The 20828-nt window shown below is 47.3% G+C and overlaps 1 protein-coding gene across 1 annotated transcript in view; it reads right to left on the minus strand.

The window, feature by feature from the left end:
* TNFSF11 (TNF superfamily member 11) overlaps nucleotides 1-20828 on the minus strand; it is a 136372-nt gene that overhangs the window by 78481 nt on the left and 37063 nt on the right. Inside the window, exon 2 of the mRNA XM_086933442.1 lies at nucleotides 1409-1573. Coding sequence (XP_086789568.1) covers nucleotides 1409-1573 — 165 coding nt within the window. The remainder of the gene's footprint in view (nucleotides 1-1408; nucleotides 1574-20828) is intronic.

The following is a 20828-nucleotide window of genomic DNA, read 5'->3' on the forward strand; positions in this document are numbered from 1 at the left end:
TCAGATGCTTAAAAAACGTAGGTTACAAGATGATTGAAATGTCAGAAGAAAGGAGCTCATCACAACACTCTATCTGTTTTCTGCAAGTCCTTGACACCAATCATTGCCCGTGTGTTCAGGGTTTTAATAATAGGCTTCAGAAATGCACCTACTTTAAGGACATCATATGTGCGTGCAACCTGTATTCCACAAATTACAATTCCAGAAAAATAACTCACTCTCAGAAGTGCAGTGACAGTATTATTTGTATGCCACCATAGCCTAGGGTTAAACTGAGGAAACCTAAAAAATGAAACATTTACTCTGAAAAGGCACAAATGTTGCACCCAAAGAGCTCCCCATAGGAGGGATAAGTATTTGTAGCCAGAAAATTAAATAGGTATTTCTTTAGCATTGTTGCAGAGCATTTATTTTGTTAGACAGTTTCAATAAAAAAAATAAAAAGATGTGTTTGTTCCAACCATCTTATTTATTTAAGCAGTAGGTGGGAGAACTCGATTTTTTTTACGGGCCAAGTAGGTTGAAGTTGCATTTTGTCCCTTGAACAAGTACATTTTTTAAAACCATTCGACACCTTTGACATAGCCTGCAATCCAGGCCTTTCACTGCTGGATGGAGACTAAAACCACTAAAAAGACTGCAGGGTGCTCGTATTGGTCAAACACCGGAGCGAAGTGTCATTTTTTGCTCTGAGCATAAACAAAGAGATAGGCCACAGAAATGAGTGAGTCAACACTATGAATGTGGATTCAGAGTACACGTATTAAACCATCACCAACATATGCGTACATGAAATCTCTGTTTACATTACACAATTCTCTGCAGACGTGAGCACGACGCTGTCAGTACAGCAAAACCATAAAGAACCATCATTTGCCCAGCCTGGCATTTCGACAAATCTACAGACCAGAAACATTATGTTCTCTCCAATTGCGAAATATACTTTTGCTTGTGGATATGTGATTAAGGGACGCACACAAATAAGGGTTGATGCAGACTTGGTAAACCACAATCAAGAAATTTGGGACCAGCTACAGTGCAGTGCTAGTTGCCTCATTTGTGCACCATCCCTGAGTGGCATGAGGGTAAATTATGGTTAGGACACTTATCTTTCACTCAGTGTTTAGCTATATCAACAACTTTTCAATTCAAGAATAGTCAAAGCTAAGAGGGCACGCTGTTTCTCCCTTGAATGAAGTATAATGATGAGTTTTGATGCTTCATTTCAACTGATAAAACACGTAATTTCGGATGTTCAAAGACATTACACAGAATTTTGCAAATATACTCAATTAAGAAAATAGTATGATGTGACACATGAAAGGCATAAATACAAATCTGCCCATGCTGCAGAAAATAAACATGTCAACACTGACTGCTCCGTCTGAAGGAAAAGATACGTGCTTACCTTTTCAACTGCTGCTCGAAATATGTGTTTAATTTCTCTGCATTCCGAATTTCTTTCATCATCTTCTTGCACACTGTCTTTTAAATGAGAGCTTTCTGGGAGTTGAAAAAGTATTCTCAGGCATGCTGCGTGTTCTTCGTCTTTGAGCGTTCTTTCCGAACCCATCTGCAATGAAATACAACACATATTATCTATCATAATTTCACAGTTTTCTAACAGCCTAAAATGCATTGACCTTTATATTGGCCTAAAAATAGCTGGTCTGGTTGTAGTTTGTTTCTAATATGGCCCAAGTACACTCTACACCGGGTGAAGTAGTTGTTTATTTAATCAAATTACTTCAATAACACATCCTATCTTGTACAGTACACTGTAATCTTTAAATATAGTAGCACGCGATGTTGTGTGCATTTTTAAAGCGCTAAATTCTCAATGAGGCATCATGGCTCAGCCGCTGGAGGCATCAGGGTTTTGTTTGTAGAAGCCGCGCCCCACTGGCTCAGTGCCAGCAGGTGAAAAATAAAACATTATCTTACTATTGTTTTATTTTTTAGCTGCTGGCTCTGACCCAGCATGTGCAGGGAGTGGCAGGTCGGGCCATGGGAGGGGGGAGGAGAATTGGTATGTGCACTAGTAAGTGCGCATGTCAGTTTGCTTGGCTGTCTCTGCCGTCCAAACTGACAAGCGCACTTAGGTTTCTCCAACCCAGCTGTACTGAACAGCCAGGTTGGAGAAACAGTACAGACTACTTGTACCTGAGCAAGTCTCTTCTCAGTCCATTCAGGCCAATCTCAACGCTGCTCTAATGCTTGAGAGCAGCACGTGGATTGGATGGGAATCGTGATGCTGACTGTAATGTCGTATCAAACGGAACAACCCACCAAGCAGTGTAGCGAGGGGGTGGCCCTTGCAGACACCCACAATGTCTCCCTAGTTAGGCTGGCCCAGCGTGCGCTCGGCCACCACGTTTGTGAATCAATAAAAGAACCCGGGGACCTGGGAGTGGTTCGCGATAGAACTAGTCACTAACCAAGAACGTGTATGTCCTTATTGTGTCCCGCTAGGCCCCCTTAGCCTACAACACTACACTGGCGACGAGGTGGTCTGCCTACCACCCCCCCATGCCTCGTTGCCACCTCTGTGCCCGCCGCTGGCACTATCTCCGCGGGAGTGCCCCTGCCACGCCTCCTGCTCAGTCTGCCTTGCCTGGGTGTCGGCGCCAGGTGCCCGCATCCCTCGTAGGTGTGGCCGCTCCTCGATTTGCTGGCCTGCGGAGCCTGCCCCGACATTGCCTGCGGCTGCCCGGGTGTGCCGTTGACCTTCCGATGTGAAGCTATGGCCGTGCGCAGTCCGCAACGGCCTACGCGCGAAGGATCGCTGCCGCGCATGCCCAGCCAGCGCCGACAGCCGATAACTGCGGTCTCGGCCTCCTGATACTACCTGTCTGACCCGGTGAGTGTGCCCTGCGCGCAAGGGACAGCGGATGTTCTGGGGCATTTTCTACGCTCTTGTACACCTCTACATGTGCCCAGAAGAAAGCTGCGTCACCCCGAGCCTGTAATAACGACGTCCAGGGTGTGTCTGCTCATCCACGGGGTGCTGCTGCCCTCCCACCCACACGTTCGCAGGCACTACCTGTGCCTTCACTCAACATATCTGCCCTGGCATTAATGAGTGTCACACAGTGTGCTTAGCCCTCACCCTCCGTCGCCCAGTGCACGCCCACCTGCAGCAGCCCCGCCTGCCATCACAGCCTGCCCGGCTACGTATTGGGCCTGGCCTGAGAGCCCACTCTAGACCATTTACGGCGTGTTGGCCGTTCCGCCCGACCTCACACCACCGTCTACACCATGGCCACGGTGCCCCCATTGGAACCTTTTGATTTCACTGGACCCCCACCCTCTCAGGCGGCGCGCTGGAGAGACTATGTTGAGCGCCTTGAGAACTTTTTTGAGGCTGCTGAGATCGCCGCCCCGCGGAGGAGACACATGCTGCTACATTTGGGAGGTGCTGAAATTCATAACATTTCCAAACGCATCAGAGAGGCTGGCCCTCCACGGAACTATGCCACGCTGCGTGACGCCATTGCATCTTATTTTGAGCCATTCGCTAGCCCTGACTACGAACGTTTCTCACTCCGCCAGGCCTGCCAACTACCTGAGGAGTCCGTGGATGTTTTCTACGCTAGGTTGAAAGAATTAGCAAGCACATGCACGCTCCCCGACGAGGATGATGAGATTTGTGCCTAATTCATCCAAGGCTGTGCGTCGGTCAAGGTGCGCGAACGCATCCTGCAGGAGGACAACATGGCGATGAGGGACATCCTGAGACTCGCCCGACCCAAGGAACTGTCGAAGGCCAGGGCTGCACACATGGATCCCAAGCTGGCGGCTGTTGTTAAAGAGGAGCCTGTGTGCGCCCTCTGCACAGATGTCCAGGAGCAGCGACCCAGAACCACCTGGCCGAAAACCGCTGTACTCTCGCAGCCATCCAGCGATCGCTCCTGTGGTTGGTGTGGAGGCCCATTGCCGCACAACGGAGTCTGCCCGGGCAAGGGCAAAACCTGCAGTGCCTGCGGGAAAGTGAAGCACTTCTCAAAAGTATGTTCCTCCACACCGAGGAAAAGACAGGGTGGCCCACCAAGGAGAGTACGCGCGATTGAACCGTCACACGAGGGTCCCGCCAGCAGTGACATGGATGATGATAATGCAGATACTGCCACTGTACATGTAGTTCGGATGTTAAACACCCTCTCAGCAACCCAGCTGGCCACGCCAATGTGTGACGCCAAAGTACAGGACTAGTCAGTCGCCACCCTCATAGACACAGGAGCAACCATCAACCTCATGGCAGCTAGTGTATACAGAAGACTACCAAACCCTCCAGCACTCCGCCCCACCCGGGTACAAGTCTACGCCTATGACACCAGGTCTCCACTCCGGCTGTGTGGGGTATTCCAGGCCGATCTATCTCATGAGGTCATAGTAGATGACTTTCCACGATACCCCGAAGTAGAAAACCTCTCCTCCACAGCGGCAGGAGAAGCCATCCCAAAATTGGAAAAAATAATGGCAACCCACGGTCTGATGAAAGAACTCAAGACAGACAACGGACCGCCCTTCACTAGCGCAGACCTCTCCGAGAGAAGTAGAAAGGTTGATGCGAACACTAAACAAGACCATCCAGACAGCCCTATCTGATGGTCGGAGTCTGGAGCATGCGATCTACCAGTTTCTACGAGAGTATCGCCTCACACCACACTGCACCACTGGGATCTCCCCAAGCTGTCTATGTTTCGGCAGTGCAGTAACTAACACCATCCTGCATCACCCAGTGTGGGCCCAGTGCCCAAATCCTCTGAACCAGTCTATGGCATGGCGCACCAAAACCAACTAGGAGGGGTCTAGGCGAAGACGAGCCGAAGACAGCCCAATAGCGAGACAGAGTAATGGTGCGTGACCGTCACCTGGGAGGAAAGTTCAGGATGCCTGTTGAGGTGGACCCATGGACTGTGACTGGAGTCAAAGGCACCATGATAGTAGCCTCGCGAGGTAACGAAAGAGTAACACGGAATGTGTCATTCTTCAAGAAAATCCTTGCCTACGACCTCGAAGAATTCACATCACCCGACGCAACCCACCCTCCGGAACCAGAGAGCCGTCAAGAGCCAAGAGAAGGCAGCAGCCAGCCCCCAGGCTTGCTAGTAGGAGGTAGCCAAGCTTCTGTCGCCTCTGAAGAGTACCAAAAACAAAAACTCCCAAGCAGCCAGTCGGCGCTCATGGAAGAGGACCCACTGAGTGCGGCCTTGACCCCTCTGAGTCGAGGCAGTCAAGGTCGGTACATTTTGTGGCCTCATCCCAGGCCGTCCCAGAAGTACCAGGACTTTGTAGCCCGCTGCCGACCCCTGTGACTTTTGTAACTTGTGCATGCGCGGGAGCTTGCGCATACGCAGACCCGCGCATGCGCAGTTTACAAAAATTAAGCCGGGATCGGGAAGATGGGGCGCAATAAGGTAAGTTTGCTTTAAACTTTTATTTAGCCTTTTAATTTAATTTAATAATGCAGGCGGCAGGCGGGAGGCTGGCAGGCGGGAAGCGGGAGGTGGGCGGGCGGCCAACTTCCGTTTCGCCATGGAATGGGTGGAAATTTGCCCCGTTTTTCCGCCTTCTTTGCGGAAGGCGGAAAGTGCAAATTTCCGCCCATTCCGTGGGCGGAACAGAAATGTCCTCCCACCCCTACTTACTACTAAGGCCCTAGTGCAGAGCGCTGTGTGTGCCCAGCGCCTGTAAGTCAAATGCTGCTAGTGGGCTTGCAAAAACAACAGGTGATGGACCGAATGAGGATCAATGTCACACATTCAACCCAGTCAAAAGATCTGGGTCCTAATCCATCGTTTTTTTGCACTCCACACCACCCTGGGTTAGACAATGGCGATATGCAAATCAGCTCTGACCCTGTGCCCCATGGGAACAGTCCAGTCCGAACTACAAAAGCCATGTCCTTCCCAGAACGGAATCAAGCATCCGAGGACCGGACCGGTTTCGAGGTAACACCTCTCATCAGCCCGGCTAGCTTGACTCCAGTGGTGTGGAGTGCCTGGGACCCACGTCTGGGCATCCCCAGTACACTTATAGCGGAATTGCAAAAACAACAGGTGATGGACCGAATGAGGATCAATGTCACACATTCAACCCAGTCAAAAGATCTGGGTCCTAATCCATCGTTTTTTTGCACTCCACACCACCCTGGGTTAGACAATGGCGATATGCAAATCAGCTCTGACCCTGTGCCCCATGGGAACAGTCCAGTCCGAACTACAAAAGCCATGTCCTTCCCAGAACGGAATCAAGCATCCGAGGACCGGACCGGTTTCGAGGTAACACCTCTCATCAGCCCGGCTAGCTTGACTCCAGTGGTGTGGAGTGCCTGGGACCCACGTCTGGGCATCCCCAGTACACTTATAGCGGAATTGCAAAAACAACAGGTGATGGACCGAATAAGGATCAATGTCACACATTCAACCCAGTCAAAAGATCTGGGTCCTAATCCATCGTTTTTTTGCACTCCACACCACCCTGGGTTAGACAATGGCGATATGCAAATCAGCTCTGACCCTGTGCCCCATGGGAACAGTCCAGTCCGAACTACAAAAGCCATGTCCTTCCCAGAACGGAATCAAGCATCCGAGGACCGGACCGGTTTCGAGGTAACACCTCTCATCAGCCCGGCTAGCTTGACTCCAGTGGTGTGGAGTGCCTGGGACCCACGTCTGGGCATCCCCAGTACACTTATAGCGGAATTGCAAAAACAACAGGTGATGGACCGAATGAGGATCAATGTCACACATTCAACCCAGTCAAAAGATCTGGGTCCTAATCCATCGTTTTTTTGCACTCCACACCACCCTGGGTTAGACAATGGCGATATGCAAATCAGCTCTGACCCTGTGCCCCATGGGAACAGTCCAGTCCGAACTACAAAAGCCATGTCCTTCCCAGAACGGAATCAAGCATCCGAGGACCGGACCGGTTTCGAGGTAACACCTCTCATCAGCCCGGCTAGCTTGACTCCAGTGGTGTGGAGTGCCTGGGACCCACGTCTGGGCATCCCCAGTACACTTATAGCGGAATTGCAAAAACAACAGGTGATGGACCGAATGAGGATCAATGTCACACATTCAACCCAGTCAAAAGATCTGGGTCCTAATCCATCGTTTTTTTGCACTCCACACCACCCTGGGTTAGACAATGGCGATATGCAAATCAGCTCTGACCCTGTGCCCCATGGGAACAGTCCAGTCCGAACTACAAAAGCCATGTCCTTCCCAGAACGGAATCAAGCATCCGAGGACCGGACCGGTTTCGAGGTAACACCTCTCATCAGCCCGGCTAGCTTGACTCCAGTGGTGTGGAGTGCCTGGGACCCACGTCTGGGCATCCCCAGTACACTTATAGCGGCCCAGATCTTTTGACTGGGGGAGTGTGTGACATTGATCCACATTCAGTCCATCACTTGTTGTTTTTGCTAGTGGGCTTGCAGCACTGATTTTTCACCCACAGAAGCAGCCTTGCAAAAGGTTCTCAGATCTGCTATTGCAGTGTCTGTGTGCAGTTCAGTACTGCCATGTCGACCTGGCAGGTGCAACTACTTGCCCGGCCCTACAATTTCCTTTACTTGCATGTGAGTCACCTCTAAGGTAGGCCCAAGGTACCCCTGTGGGCAGGGCGCGTTGTAGGTGGAAGGTAGGACATGCCCTGATGTGTGTGGTATGTCCTGATAGTGAAATACTGCCAATTTCGTTTTTCACTATTGAAAGGCTATCTGTCCCATAGGTTAGAATGGGGAGTTTACTTATAACATCTTATAAGTATAAGTGCCCATGGTAACCAGATGGGAAAGTGGAGTTTGGTATGCCTGAACTCAGAATATAAAGATGCATCTTTTAGTAAGGATGATTTTTATATTCTGGGTTTGAGAATACCACTTTTAGAAAGTGGGTATTTTCTTGCTTAGCCATCTGGTAAATTTGAGTATTGACTGTCTTGTTTTGGAGTGACCAGGGCTGTGGATGTGCATTCTGTTCAGACAACCACTTGGGGAGGTGGGGGGGATCCTGCCTTTCCCGGGAGAGTCACGTTGAGGCTGAATGGGCCTGGTCTGCCTTGGACAATGCTGTCTCCACCTCCTGCCAGAAAGATGGGCCACAGAGGACAGAACTGGTTTTAGCTGAGCACAGATGCTCTCTGCCACCGGAGAACAAAGGATTTTGTACTATAAAAAGTGGAGCTCAGACCCCTGAACTTTAGATCACTTCTGGAATTCAAGAGGAACCTCTGTCAAGGAGAAGAGATGGGAAAACTGAAGAAGAAGTACTGCCCCTTTGCTGTGTGCTGTCTCGGGTTGGCCTGCAGTGGCTGTTTCTGCCAAGTAGAGCATAACTACTTTGCTGTGTGATGTCTCCTGCTTGAGGAAGATCTCCAAGGGCTTGAAGTAGAGCTTGCCTCCTGTTCTGAAGTCTCAGGGACACAAAGAATTTACCACCAGCTCCCCTGAACTTCCTTGCTGGGAGTTTTGACCTGCCAAGAGTGCCTGTTGCTGTATTGTGTCTCTGGATGTTGTTCCTGCTTTTGGGAGCTGGAAAGAAAAGCAACTTCAAGAAGCGCAATGCATCTGCACCTGTTTCCAATGCAGTGCCAAAGAAACTGATGCAGCCGCTGCCCAGGGCTCGAGAAATTGCTGCATGCCGAATCCCGTGCACCATTCTCCGGAGTCTGGGATCACCTCACTGATTCTGACGCAGGTCCTACAGTGTGGCTGCAAGAACTGATGCATTGTGAGACTGCGACTGGAGGAACCAATGCAGCATTGTTGTCCCTCTGCACAGGAAGAAACCAACACATCACTTCCCCTTCAGTAAGGAACTGACGCATCACCTCCCCGGGATTAAGGAACGACGCATCACCTTATCTGGGCACAAGAACCAATGCATCACCTTCCCTGCTGCAGTTTTTGTTTGTGTTTGTGGCTGTGACACATCCAAGGTACTTTGTGTGGAAAGTGTCACAACTATAATTTGCTCTGGACAGAAGTGTTTCTACCTCTAAAAGTCATATTTTGATATCTGGTTTGTGGATTTCTGTTGTTTTGGTCTTGTTTGGTTTAGATAAAGATCACTTATTTTATTAAACTGGTGTGTGTGGTGTCCATTTGTAGTGTTTTCACTGTATTGCTGTATGTGTGCACAAAGGCACACTCTGCCTCTGAGATAAGCCTGTCTGCTCGTGTCAAGCTACCAAGGGGGTGAGCAGGGGTTATTTTAGAAGTGTATCCCCCTTACTCTGTCTAGGAAGACAGCTCCCTACTTGGACAAAGCTACAACCGTTGCCAACTAGAGACCGCCATTTCTAACATTTCTCATACCACTAGAAAGACTATGTAGAAAACTGGGTTACGGGTAAAGGTAGGTGAAACCCTACTAAATCAGTAACCACAATTCCAGTCAGGGTGAAGTTGCAAGCAAACCCCAAATTAACCTGTCCTTAATCCTCTGGTTGCTTGGCACAAAAGCAGTCAGCCTTAATTTAGAGGCAAAGTGTAAAGTCTTTATGCAGCACTTAAAACAGTAATAAAGTGCAATTTAAAAATGTTCAGGTAAGTATTGCGTCTAAAACCACTAAACGCCATTCATGTTTATCTGGTCATGCAAGAGAAGGTGAAAGTCACAAGTTTAGACCGACTGTGATGGAGAGAGGGCCAGATACAGGGGCCAGGTTCGTCCTGCTGACAGTATTACCTTCAAATGTCCAGCGCAAAGAGTTCTGCACAAAGAGATCAATGGAGAGGTCCACGAGGAGCAGGTAGGGCATTGCGGTTGTTCGTCACTGAAGATCCTGTCCAGCGTCACAGATGGCCCTTGCTGGAGATTCGTGTTGGCGGTCACAATGGGCTAACAATGCTGTAGCATGAAGTGAAGATCTTGTGCTGCCGGTCATTGCTGGTAGTCACTGTGGTGTGAAGAGTCGATTCACCGGAGCTTTACTTTGGCCAGGCCCAGAGGTGTACTGAAGAGTTGGGTCTGAGAGCGCGATATTTACACTTTGTACCAACTTTGAAGTAGGAGAAGTTCTGAAGGTTTCCACAACCAAAGGTGTTTGGAATTTCCAGCCTCCCTGCCCTGGCCCCAGCTTGTCTAAGGACACAAAGGACTAGTGTCAAATTCTTTGTGAGTATGCTCAGGCAGAGCCTTTGTGATGTGCAAGTGTGATGCTTGGCAGTTCCTCCCCCTCATCAAGTCAGAGATGGCTCATCCTGCCAACACCTATTATCCCTTTGTCTCACTGTCTGGGAAAAATATATCAAGACCAACTGCCAGTTACACCTAGTCATGTGACCCAGCATACAGGCTACAGGTTGCAGGCACCAAATAGTTGGGAGAAGAACATTGACATTTTCTATAGGTGATATTTTCAGAATAGTTGCCTCTGGTGTCATGGGATTGGTGCTACTACAGCCATTCAAACTGAGCCAAGTACTCTTCTTCCATACCTGACTCTCAAGATAGCAAAGGTGAGAAGTCAAAGCCTTCTCAACGAGTTTGGGGGGCAGAGAGGGGGCAAAGATTTAGAACTCAACAGTCAACCAACACAATAATTCACTCTCCAGCCCAGTACTTTTCTTAAGAAAAGAGAAATATGTATCTCAGCAAAAACTAAACACTGCATATACAAATGGGGTTTCAGTACACAAGTTGATATTACTTACGGCGGGTGCCTGCTAAGCATCCCACCACTTCTAGTACTCTCTCCTCAGTTCCAATGAACCCCCCCAAACCCAGTGGTAACTACTAAGGATAACAGTCAGTCAGTCAGTCAGTCAGTCAGGCAAAGTACTTTATTTCGGTAACATACCATAAAAAGGCCGTACATACACAATAAGCATAACACAATAGCAAAGGATAAAATAAGTAAAACCTTGTGTTAAAAATCACAGACAAACGATTCCTGCAAATATTAAAAAACATTGGATATTACACCGAAATGTCAGTATATAAAATATCTAAAATTGTATAAAAAGTGTGGCACCTCCTGAAATAAGATAACAGGACATAGCCAACAGCAGGCAAAGGTATGAGTTCGCTAAACGATCATCGTGTCTCAGTCACCCCTAGGTCACTTTGTGTGATCTTGATCAAAAAGAGTTCATGTTGGCACGTATTTCCCTAACAGCAGGCCTGTCTTTACAATTATAGATACAGTTTCAGGCTTTCTTTTCCAGACCCTGTGTTACCTGTTGGCAGTAGAAGCAGCTGCAGCAGTTCTGGTTGATGCTGTGGTAAGGCTTACACCAGCAGCATTCTTGGTATTCACTTAGTGCTGTGGCCTCCCTCCATTCTAGAGCCACTTGAACGAACAGTGCAGCAGGACTGATTGACGGGTGATTTGTTCTTTGGCAGTTGCAGCGTTCAGGCCATGGGCCAGGCGCGGCACTAGGATAGTGATGGGAATCCTCTCAGGATACGCCTAAAATGGAGCAGCACCAGTCCACCCGGATATGCTGTGCGAGTGTTAAACAGTACACTCCTGGTTTACGTTCCAAGTTTTCTTGATGCAGTTCACCACATGAACCGCATAGGGAGACCACATGACACCAGTTGCACTCTCGCTCATTGTTGGCTTCTTCTGGGGAGGCAATGCCTAGAAATATCACCATTAACAAAATAATCTGCTGACTCAACCTCTCTTCCCTACCAGCCAACAAACGGCACTGCTCAAAAAATCAACACTGACTGATTCGATTTTGCTCAGGAAAATCTAATCAGGAACCCCTTGCTAAAAAGGCCTGTTGGGTCGGAAAAGTCCTTCCGATAGTAATGGACGTGCACCCCTGCCCAGAGTGCCCCATGTTCATATTATTTGTCATAGGAAAACACAAATACCATGACTTAGGCCTGTCTCACGAATTGGGATCTTGTTGGACCAGGAAAGGCGTCTAATGAGCTACCCTCATAGTGGTAAAAGGCTATTGCCTTTGCCAGAAGATAAGTAGCACAAGCGCGGTGGTAGTAGCATACCGTGTAATGATCAGTAGGAGTGATCAGGTCCTTTTTACTGTATCACTGGAGCAACATCTACAGACTCACTCATTTAAACTTGTCTACTGTTGCAAAATGGTTTACGCCAATTTAGTACGCATGAGTGTTTGCTTTTTTGATCATCAGGTGTTGGACTTTATTTCTGTGGGTGAATCTCACTACTTGTGTCTCACGCATGATAATCACATGGTAAGCAGACTGCACATTTTTACTGCCGGAGTTCACCTTTTAAGATAAGGACGCAGCAAGGATTAGGTGTACCTGAAGTGTAACACATGCGCACAAGTGTGCGATCTGCACCAGGGGTACTACAGTTTTGCGCAGACCAGTAGGTGCACACAGGTAGCCTGGTGAAGAGGGGACTCTGTAGGGAGAGAAGTTGACCTGGGGTAGGCCTTAAATATTATTGGGCACTGATAGGCAAAGTCAGTATCATTTACTGTTTTGTCTGCAGTAACACTGTATTAGCCATATATTGTGAATTTTGCCTTAGAGAGCAGTTTTGCTTCCCTTGGGCCTACAAAGTTCCTTGAGGTATACAATTTGGGTAAAACAAGTGCGCCTAGTATAAATACGCAGGTCCCAAGATCATACAGGTACACCTATGGGTCACCCAAACTTTTCATAGTTCATGGCTCAAGTCAGGATGAGAGTCAAGGACTTTTGTCATCCTGCTGGGCCATGTTGACTACTCTGCTTCCCAGCAGAGGGAACAAAGGCCTCACCACACAACAGAAGTAATTAACGGTTCTTCCCCCAACTCTTGAGGGGGAAGAGATGGGAAAGAAAATGTGCATGTTAATTAGTTGTCACACTGTACAAGGGCTGGGACAGTCCAGTCCCACTGAACAAAGGAGGAAGCTCAGATCCCTCGAGCCAACACAGGAGGGGGCTCTTCTTTGAAGTTTAGGTGGGAAAGTCTCTGTAAGTGATGCTAGCTAGGTGTTGAGCTGAGTCCCCTAATGGAGAGGTTAGCAGTGACGTCTTGACAGCGCCATCTTGGATTATCCCAGCATGCTGTGCAGAAGGGTTGAGACGAGGCGGACGGGTGATGTGCCACCCTGCAATTTGCAGGGGGTGTTTGCCTTCTAGAACTATCCATCCTCATTTTGAAACTCTTGCACAAGGGAGAGAGGGATTTTGATTAAAGTTGGACACTGGAAATGGACAGAGGCAGCACCATGGGGAACTGAAAGGACAAGGCCCCTGATGCTCTAATGGACTCTGCCTACAGTCAACGCCAGGAGCAGTGGGTCTCTCAAGGACGAGGGAAGCTGGTCCCTTTACACCCTTTAAGGACCATTGGGGGAAGAACTGGATTTCTGTACCCAAACAAGAACCAGAGGACAACAAAAATGAGAAAGGTTTGTACAGTTAATCAGTGCAACCATCTCCCTGCAAAGTGCGACACCTCAAAGACCAAGAGGTGTGTGGAAAAGGCTCCAGGGGGCTCAGTTCTGCCATTAGAAGCAAAATGAGATCAGGATCATGCAAACCAATCCAAAAGTCATGATATATTGTAAAAAAAAGGATTTGAACTTTAACCCCCCTTCCCCAGCCGAGGAAACAGCATGTGTGAAGCTCCACTGCCGATGCTCAAGGAACCCCCAGGGTTGGCCAGTGCTCAGTGGTCGACGCAGGGTAATTACAAATTTATGAGTTTGGTAGGGGGCGAGGTGAAGCCTCCTCCCCAGAGGTCTTGAGGCCTGGGAATCATGCATGGTGACCTGGGATCCCATCTCTGGACCTCCACCAAGAGAAGTTAAGAGGAAGTACTATCATACACCCCATTCCCCTGAGAAGAAAGAACTGGCTTGGGACCCGATCTCCGGGCCACCAGTGTAGGAAAAACCGGGAGAGTGCTGGTGCCCCCCAAAGGAAGAAAGGCACCCCATCTACGGGCACCCAATGACAAACCAGCAAGGGGAAGCACCACTGTGTTCCCCCCAACTGTGTTGAGCTCGCCTTCGATCCTCGTGCTTGGGTCTAGTGGCAGTTACCATACAGGAGGCACCCTCCCACACTGAGTTGTCCCACTGTAGAGGGAAGTCAGGGTGCCTCGGTGGGACTGAACATATTCAAGAAGAAGAAAAAGCCACCCTCAAAGCTGCTAATTACATATTCACGCCAGAGAGTGCCCTATAATGCCCTCCGGGTCTAAGACTGCCCACAGTTTCCAAGGATTTGATAGCCGCAGAATGGAAGTTTACAGGGTCAAAGAAATTATGATCCCGTGGCTTTCTGTTTAAGATTTAAGCACATAGGGCCTGATTCTCAAAGGTAATCTGAGACAAAAGTCTAAATTTACGACTTTCTGTATTCACAAAGGGCATTTACCAGTATTGAAGTTAAACTTTTATCTCAGTTTAGGTCTCAGGTAAACTTAAGCCCAAAACCTAAGTTTAACTGAGTCAAAAGTCTAACTTTACTACTCGTAAATGCCCTTTGTGAATACCATGTCGTAAAGTCAGATATTTGTCTCAGTATACCTTTGTGAATCGGGCCTGTAATTACTAAAATAGGTAGACTGCGGAGAGGCTGCCCTTCAGCGGGAGGCGCAACAGGGAATTAGAATCATGGCTCATACACGAGCCAGGCACACAATATTACAGGACTGCCCCCAGGCTGATGACTTGGGCAGTATTCTCTCCCCCCAGAAGAGTGCAGAGGATAGCAAGGGCTCCCACCCTAGGACTGAACCCTAACCTGCCAACACTGATGCCCAGCTTCATACCAGCGTCACCACAGTACTCATTCCAGCAGAAGGCAATTTTATCCAGTTTTGTTTATGTTCTTCAGCTCATATTTCTTTGTTAACCCACACATTGGTTTTCATTATCAGTGCCCAGGCAGACTGGTGCTTGTTGGCCCCACTGACTGTGAACATCCATGCACTTCTCTTGATGTTCCAACCTGTAACTGAGCTGGTAACACCCTTGTTGGCAAGGATTTTACCCTCCACCTCTGATGTGTTTACTCTTTGTATATTCCACCGGCAGCTTTCGCACAAAGGGCATATGGACTACGGTACCATTGATGTGTTTTTAACAGTAATTTTGAAAAACAATAACAATTTGTTTAAAAAATGAGTGCAGATGGTTGCAATGCCTTTTTAATTATAAGGATTGTGGACGGATTATGGTTACTGATGTCAGCGATCAAGGGAAGCATTATACCATGTGGTACTGAGTCTGTAAATCTGGTAACCTTGCTAATACTACATGACAATGTGCTGTATGGTATGGGAGGGGGAAACTATAATGTTTGTGGTCATGACCCTTTAGGAGTCAAATGTAGCATCATCAAACGTATTCTTACCAGCCTTTGGCTTATTTGCAAATCCCTGCATAGTATTTAGTAGTGTGTGTGTAATAAATGTACTTTTCCTTTTCTAAAGAAAAAGCATTGACTGGACAATCATTTTTGGGTGTTATGATTGCTTGCCAGCGAACAGTGATTACTAGTCCTCACCACCTCACCAGAGTAGGCCTTAGACTGCTCTGCTTTGCCACCCTGAGAGTCAAGCACTACAAAAGGGGGCTTGGTTCCCTGTAAAGGGGAAATTGTGTTCCTGTTAATTATGCAGGCCTCACATCTTGAACAACTAATAACCCAATTTTTTACACTAACCCTTGGCCTACCCTTTGCCTTCATCGGTTTGGTGTGTAGTGCTGCACCGTACATGTGGGGTGTACATCTGCTGGTTATATTTGTGCCTGTGAATGGTACAGTACAGGATAATGCAGTACTGTGCAGTGTATGCATGTTATATGTATGTGTCCCTGTGAGTGGTGCAGTACATGAAGGGTGCAGTGCTGCTCAGCACGGATATGTTGTGTACATGTGCTGGGTGTATTTGTGTCTGTGTAAGGTGGGATGTATGAATAATGCAGTACTTTGCAGTGCATGCATGTTGTGTGCATGTGTTGAGGTTATGTGTGCCTATGAGTGATACAATACATGAAAGATGTAGTGCTGTGCAGTACGTGAATGTTATATACATGTGCTGAATGTGTGTGTGCAGTCAATGGTACAACACATGGCAGATTCTGGATTTAATTTTGAGAGATCTATGGCTGCACAGTGAAACATGAGGAGAAAAGGTAGAGGAATCCCCAGCAGGCTGATTTGTGTATTGATGCATTCCTGTAAGCTGGGTGGAACACACTGGAGATAGGGCAAGGCTGACTCTCCCAGTACACTTCAAATGGTGCTCATTGATATAGGTCACAAGGAAGGGCCTGGGCACATCACAGGAAGGAGAAGGGGCTGTTCAGATAACCATAAAGAGTAGAGCTGAGGCCCTGGACTAACCTGTGACTGACATCCAGGTGTGAATAAAAGGAAGCAGACCCGCATCATAAACTTCAAATACTCAGATTATAAATCACATTTGGTGTTTTGAAAGGGACTATTAAAATAGGAGCTTGAGACCTCAAAAATTAAGAACTGTGAAGTAGTCAGTCAGGCTGTGCGAGGTTGAGAAGATCAAAAAGACTTCTGCCTTTGATCGGGACTGAGGGACCAGGCCGGCTAGTCTTGCAGCTGAGTGAGGGGACATCACCCAGGTAATGCAAGACCACCTGCCATGGAGCCTGGAGCAATAGAGCCTGTCTGCTTGTCAGGACCAGTGCTCCCTTTGAGGAAGAGGAGAGCATTGAAAGGAGCTATGTCTAGTGGGGAATCCTGTTGAGTGGATTCTCTTTGAAAGGTGTGGGAAGATGGTTGCTACACCAATCTGATTTTTGCCCATGTGCAAGGAATGTCAGTGACCCTCGTATGCCAGAGGAGGGCCATTGTGAAGTGATCAGTGATCATCACTGTGCAAAACAGGCCATTGCCTGTGTGCAATGAGTAATCAGCAACCTCACTAGGATGAGCCGCCATGAGGAGACTGCTGTACCGAGTGGGCTGTTGCCCTCTGTGGTGGAAAGCCAGTGACCATGTATGCCATTAGGGGCCGCCGTGAAGAAACTGCCAAGCTGAGAGGGCCGTAACCCTTGAGCTATGGTAAGGTGATGACCCCGTATGCCAGGAGGAGACACCACAAGGAAATCTACTGTGCAGATCAGGTCCGATTGCATGTGCAGTGGAGAGATGGTGACCCCGTATGACTGAGAGGGCCACCAGGACCAAGCAAGAAGTGTGAACTGATCGGGATCATCACCAGAGCACAGAGGCCGCCATGGGGACCCCCACGTACTTGCACTGTGGGAAGGACCAAATCACTTACCCAGCTTGGAGGAGCCACGAAGAACATTCAGTTTCTGTGGCTGCAATATTGCTTGTGAGGAATTTGTGGACCGCCGAGCACACCCACCTGGGCCTCATGCTGAAGGCTTGCTGGAGACAACCGGTGCAGCTGAAGCGCTCACAAAGAGAACCACCCAGGTACTTAGTTCGCTCCAATGTTGCAGGTGCGGGTAAGACTGATTTTAGGCCACTCTGCTCTGGAGGAACTTGTTTACTAGAACAAATGTCATTGCGGGCGCTGTAACACCTTTGAAATTCGTTTTATTTATTTATTTGTTTTCATTACTTCGGTTAGACGTGAACCGGAGTTTACTATCCCCCGACCTGCCCCTCCCCCGCCCCGCCCAACCAGCCCGCGGAACTCCCTCCACGTGCCGCTACTGCTCATTGCCGCCATGGATGACATCTGGATGATCAAGGTCAGAGGTGACAGCGCAGCCCTTATCCCACTGGATCTTTCCACAGTTTTCAACAGTCTCCCATTGCATCCTTATCCAAACAACTGCACTAAGCTGGCATCCAAGGTCACACATTTAACTAGATCTGCTCTCTCTGACAGGCCACCCCAGCTTTGTCAGCCTGGCCCTCTTCACCTCAGATGCAGAGAAACTCGTCTGTAAAGGTCCTCAAGAATCCTCCCTCAGCCTCAGTCTGTTTCCCTGCTACATGACCCTACTTGTCGGCATCGTCTATGTCAACTGACCAGAAGACTACAGACCATCAAATCACTCCGCACTCACATCATCTGGCACCTCAACCGCTCCACTGTCTCCCAATCCACAAACAAGCACTTTTTAAAGCCCTCTCGCACTCTTACAAAACTTTACACAATATAGGCCCCACGTACACCAATAACTGAATAAACTTTCACAACCCTATCACACACCTCCACTCAGCCAGGTTTCTATTTGCACACACCCCCGGCATGCACGGAACCAGACCTGTCAGTTTTGTATTCTCCTACCTTGCTCCTGTACCATCATATCAGAGCCTCCTCTTCAGTTCTTAAATTCAGCAAGAAGCTGAAGTCTTGGCTCTTCGCCTAGCCCGATCCTGTCTCCGCCTATACAGCTCCTACTTCTGTGCCAGGACGCCCTACTGGGTGAGCTGTGCACAAATCAAATATACATAACTAATCATATCCTCTGATCTGACACCTTTTCTAATTACCTCCAACAGGCTGTCTTTAGCAGCACTGAGAATAACAAACACAAACAAATCTATACAAACACAAGCAAATTAATACAAAGTAAATTGTTCTAATTAATTGAATGAAAACCTATCTCAAGTCTTAGCCTTTGATTTGGAACTGAATTATGTAATGAAATCACATCCCTTAAAAACCAGCCGTCAACCTTGTCCAAGCACAATCTTTTTTGAACTACCAGTGACGGTAATCATTAGATAGTGGTGCAATAGTTTTAGTGTTATAGGCTAGAACTAGTGGCGAAAGAGAGAACCCTTCGCCCGTCCACCCGTATGCTCTCTCAAACCTGGTCAGGTCTTTCATTGCGGTGTAAACTAGTACAGTCTTTGAAACCAAATGGGGTATTCACGTTAATTTGCAGCCTATCTTTATGTCAAGATAACAGTCAAGATTCACTTCTTGGAGACTTCCTCCAGAACAACATCTTTCAGACAAAATTTGCGAGACACATACATTTTGTCAAAGACCATGCACAGCTAGATTCATGAAAGGAAATTGCGCTTGCAAAGGGCCAGATTCTGAGAATCTGGCCCTTTGCAAGCGCAATTTTTGCATTTGGGATTCATCATCCCAAATTCAAAAATCGCTATTTGCGAAATCGCATATTTGAGAGGATTAGCATTTAAGGAATCTCTATTAGAGATTCCTTAAATGCTATTCATTAAACATTTAAAAATTGCGAATTCGCAATTTAGGAGCGCTATTTACCACGGAGTCAAACCTCGTGGTAAATTGCGAAAACTTAGAAAAATGCATTTAAATGCATTTTTCTAAGTTGCATGTTACACACACACACATGTCCTTTGGACATGTGTGTGCACAACATCAGTGTAAATTCACATTTCAGGGGTGCTACACGGTGTCCTTTGGACACCCCTGGCACCCTTGAAATCACATCCTTATTTGCGATTAGCAAATTGCTAATCGCAAATAAGAAATAACTCCCCATTCATTCCTATGGGCCTTAGGCCCAAAGGAATGAATGGGGAGTTATTCCTTATTTGCGATTAGCAATTTGCTAATTGCAAATAAGGAGGCTGTAGGAATCTCAATTTATTTTGCGATTTCTACATGAATCCCGATTTGCAAGTCCTTAATAGCAATTCCTTAATAATCGCTATTAAGGACTCGCAAATCGGGATTTTGATGAATCTAGCTGCAAGTTTAGTTTATTTTTATTTTACATTTTCACATCACAATAATCAAACCGGGCCTTCAAGGCACGTTGTAAACCAATACGTGTAGAACTCTAAAAAAATGGCGAATATAAGGCTTGACTCTAGATTGAGATACTAAATTAGTGACGATGGGGGATTAGAAGTAAACATAATTTATGTGGAAAGTCCATGATAATATTTTCCCCTGCCCTCCAGTCTGTTCATTGTGTTCAATTTCCTATCGTATTAAATTTGCACAGCAACAGACTGAGTGAGACTTATGCATTGTGCCTTGGAAACTGAAAAATACAACACACTGCAGTAATACAACACACTGCAGTCGTTTAGCGGTGTGTTGTGTTTGGTCGTGAAACAGTGGTGGAAATTGGCAATGCTGACAGATCAGTTGTGGGTCGTGGTGGAGATGCCCAAAACCACCAGAAAGGTCTGCTCTAGTCTTTGTGTTAATTTCTAGTCCTCACCAAAGGTCTTAGGGCCTGCAGTTTACTCTCAAAAAACCCACATGCATGGGCATATATGTAAGTCAGGCCCAGTCAAAAACTATCAGTCCAGGTCAGGGTAAGAGGTTCATCATGCAAAAAATAAGTCCACAATTCAAAATGTAATTGTACTGAAGTGTTTATCAGTGACAGACTCCGTCAGCCCACAGATGTTCGTTTCACTATGACCTGCACTCTAACTTGCATACCAACGGAGGATGGGAGGTTGGTATGCACCACAAGTGAAGGGAAACGTGTGGGGGTGGGGGACAAAAGGCAGGATGGATCATACCAAGGGGTACAATAATTAAAGAGGACATATGATACCTGAAATACATAAATTACAACACATCCATCGCCTATAATAACAGAAGAACACTCCTGTATTAAATATTTTTTTTAAAGAACTCCACAACGCTTAACAAAGGTTACATAGGTTCTCAATACAATAATGCTCCAAACAAAGGATATTACTTTCATAAAGATACTGTAATGTATGGAAAGAAGAAAATCACACTTCCCACAAACTGATTACACAAATGCGATGCATTATGTAATCCTTATGCCACATTGGAGATTTGTGAAATCTTGCATTCATCTGTTCTTCCACAGCTCTGGAACTTTCACCTAAACTATCATTGAACTCTGTATCGATCCGAGAGGAGGGGCAGGGAGCTACCCTGTCCATGTCCTGCCATCCTTCTGAGTGACA

This window comes from Lissotriton vulgaris, chromosome 8 (genome assembly GCF_964263255.1).
Source record: "Lissotriton vulgaris chromosome 8, aLisVul1.2, whole genome shotgun sequence".
NCBI lineage: Eukaryota > Metazoa > Chordata > Amphibia > Caudata > Salamandridae > Lissotriton > Lissotriton vulgaris.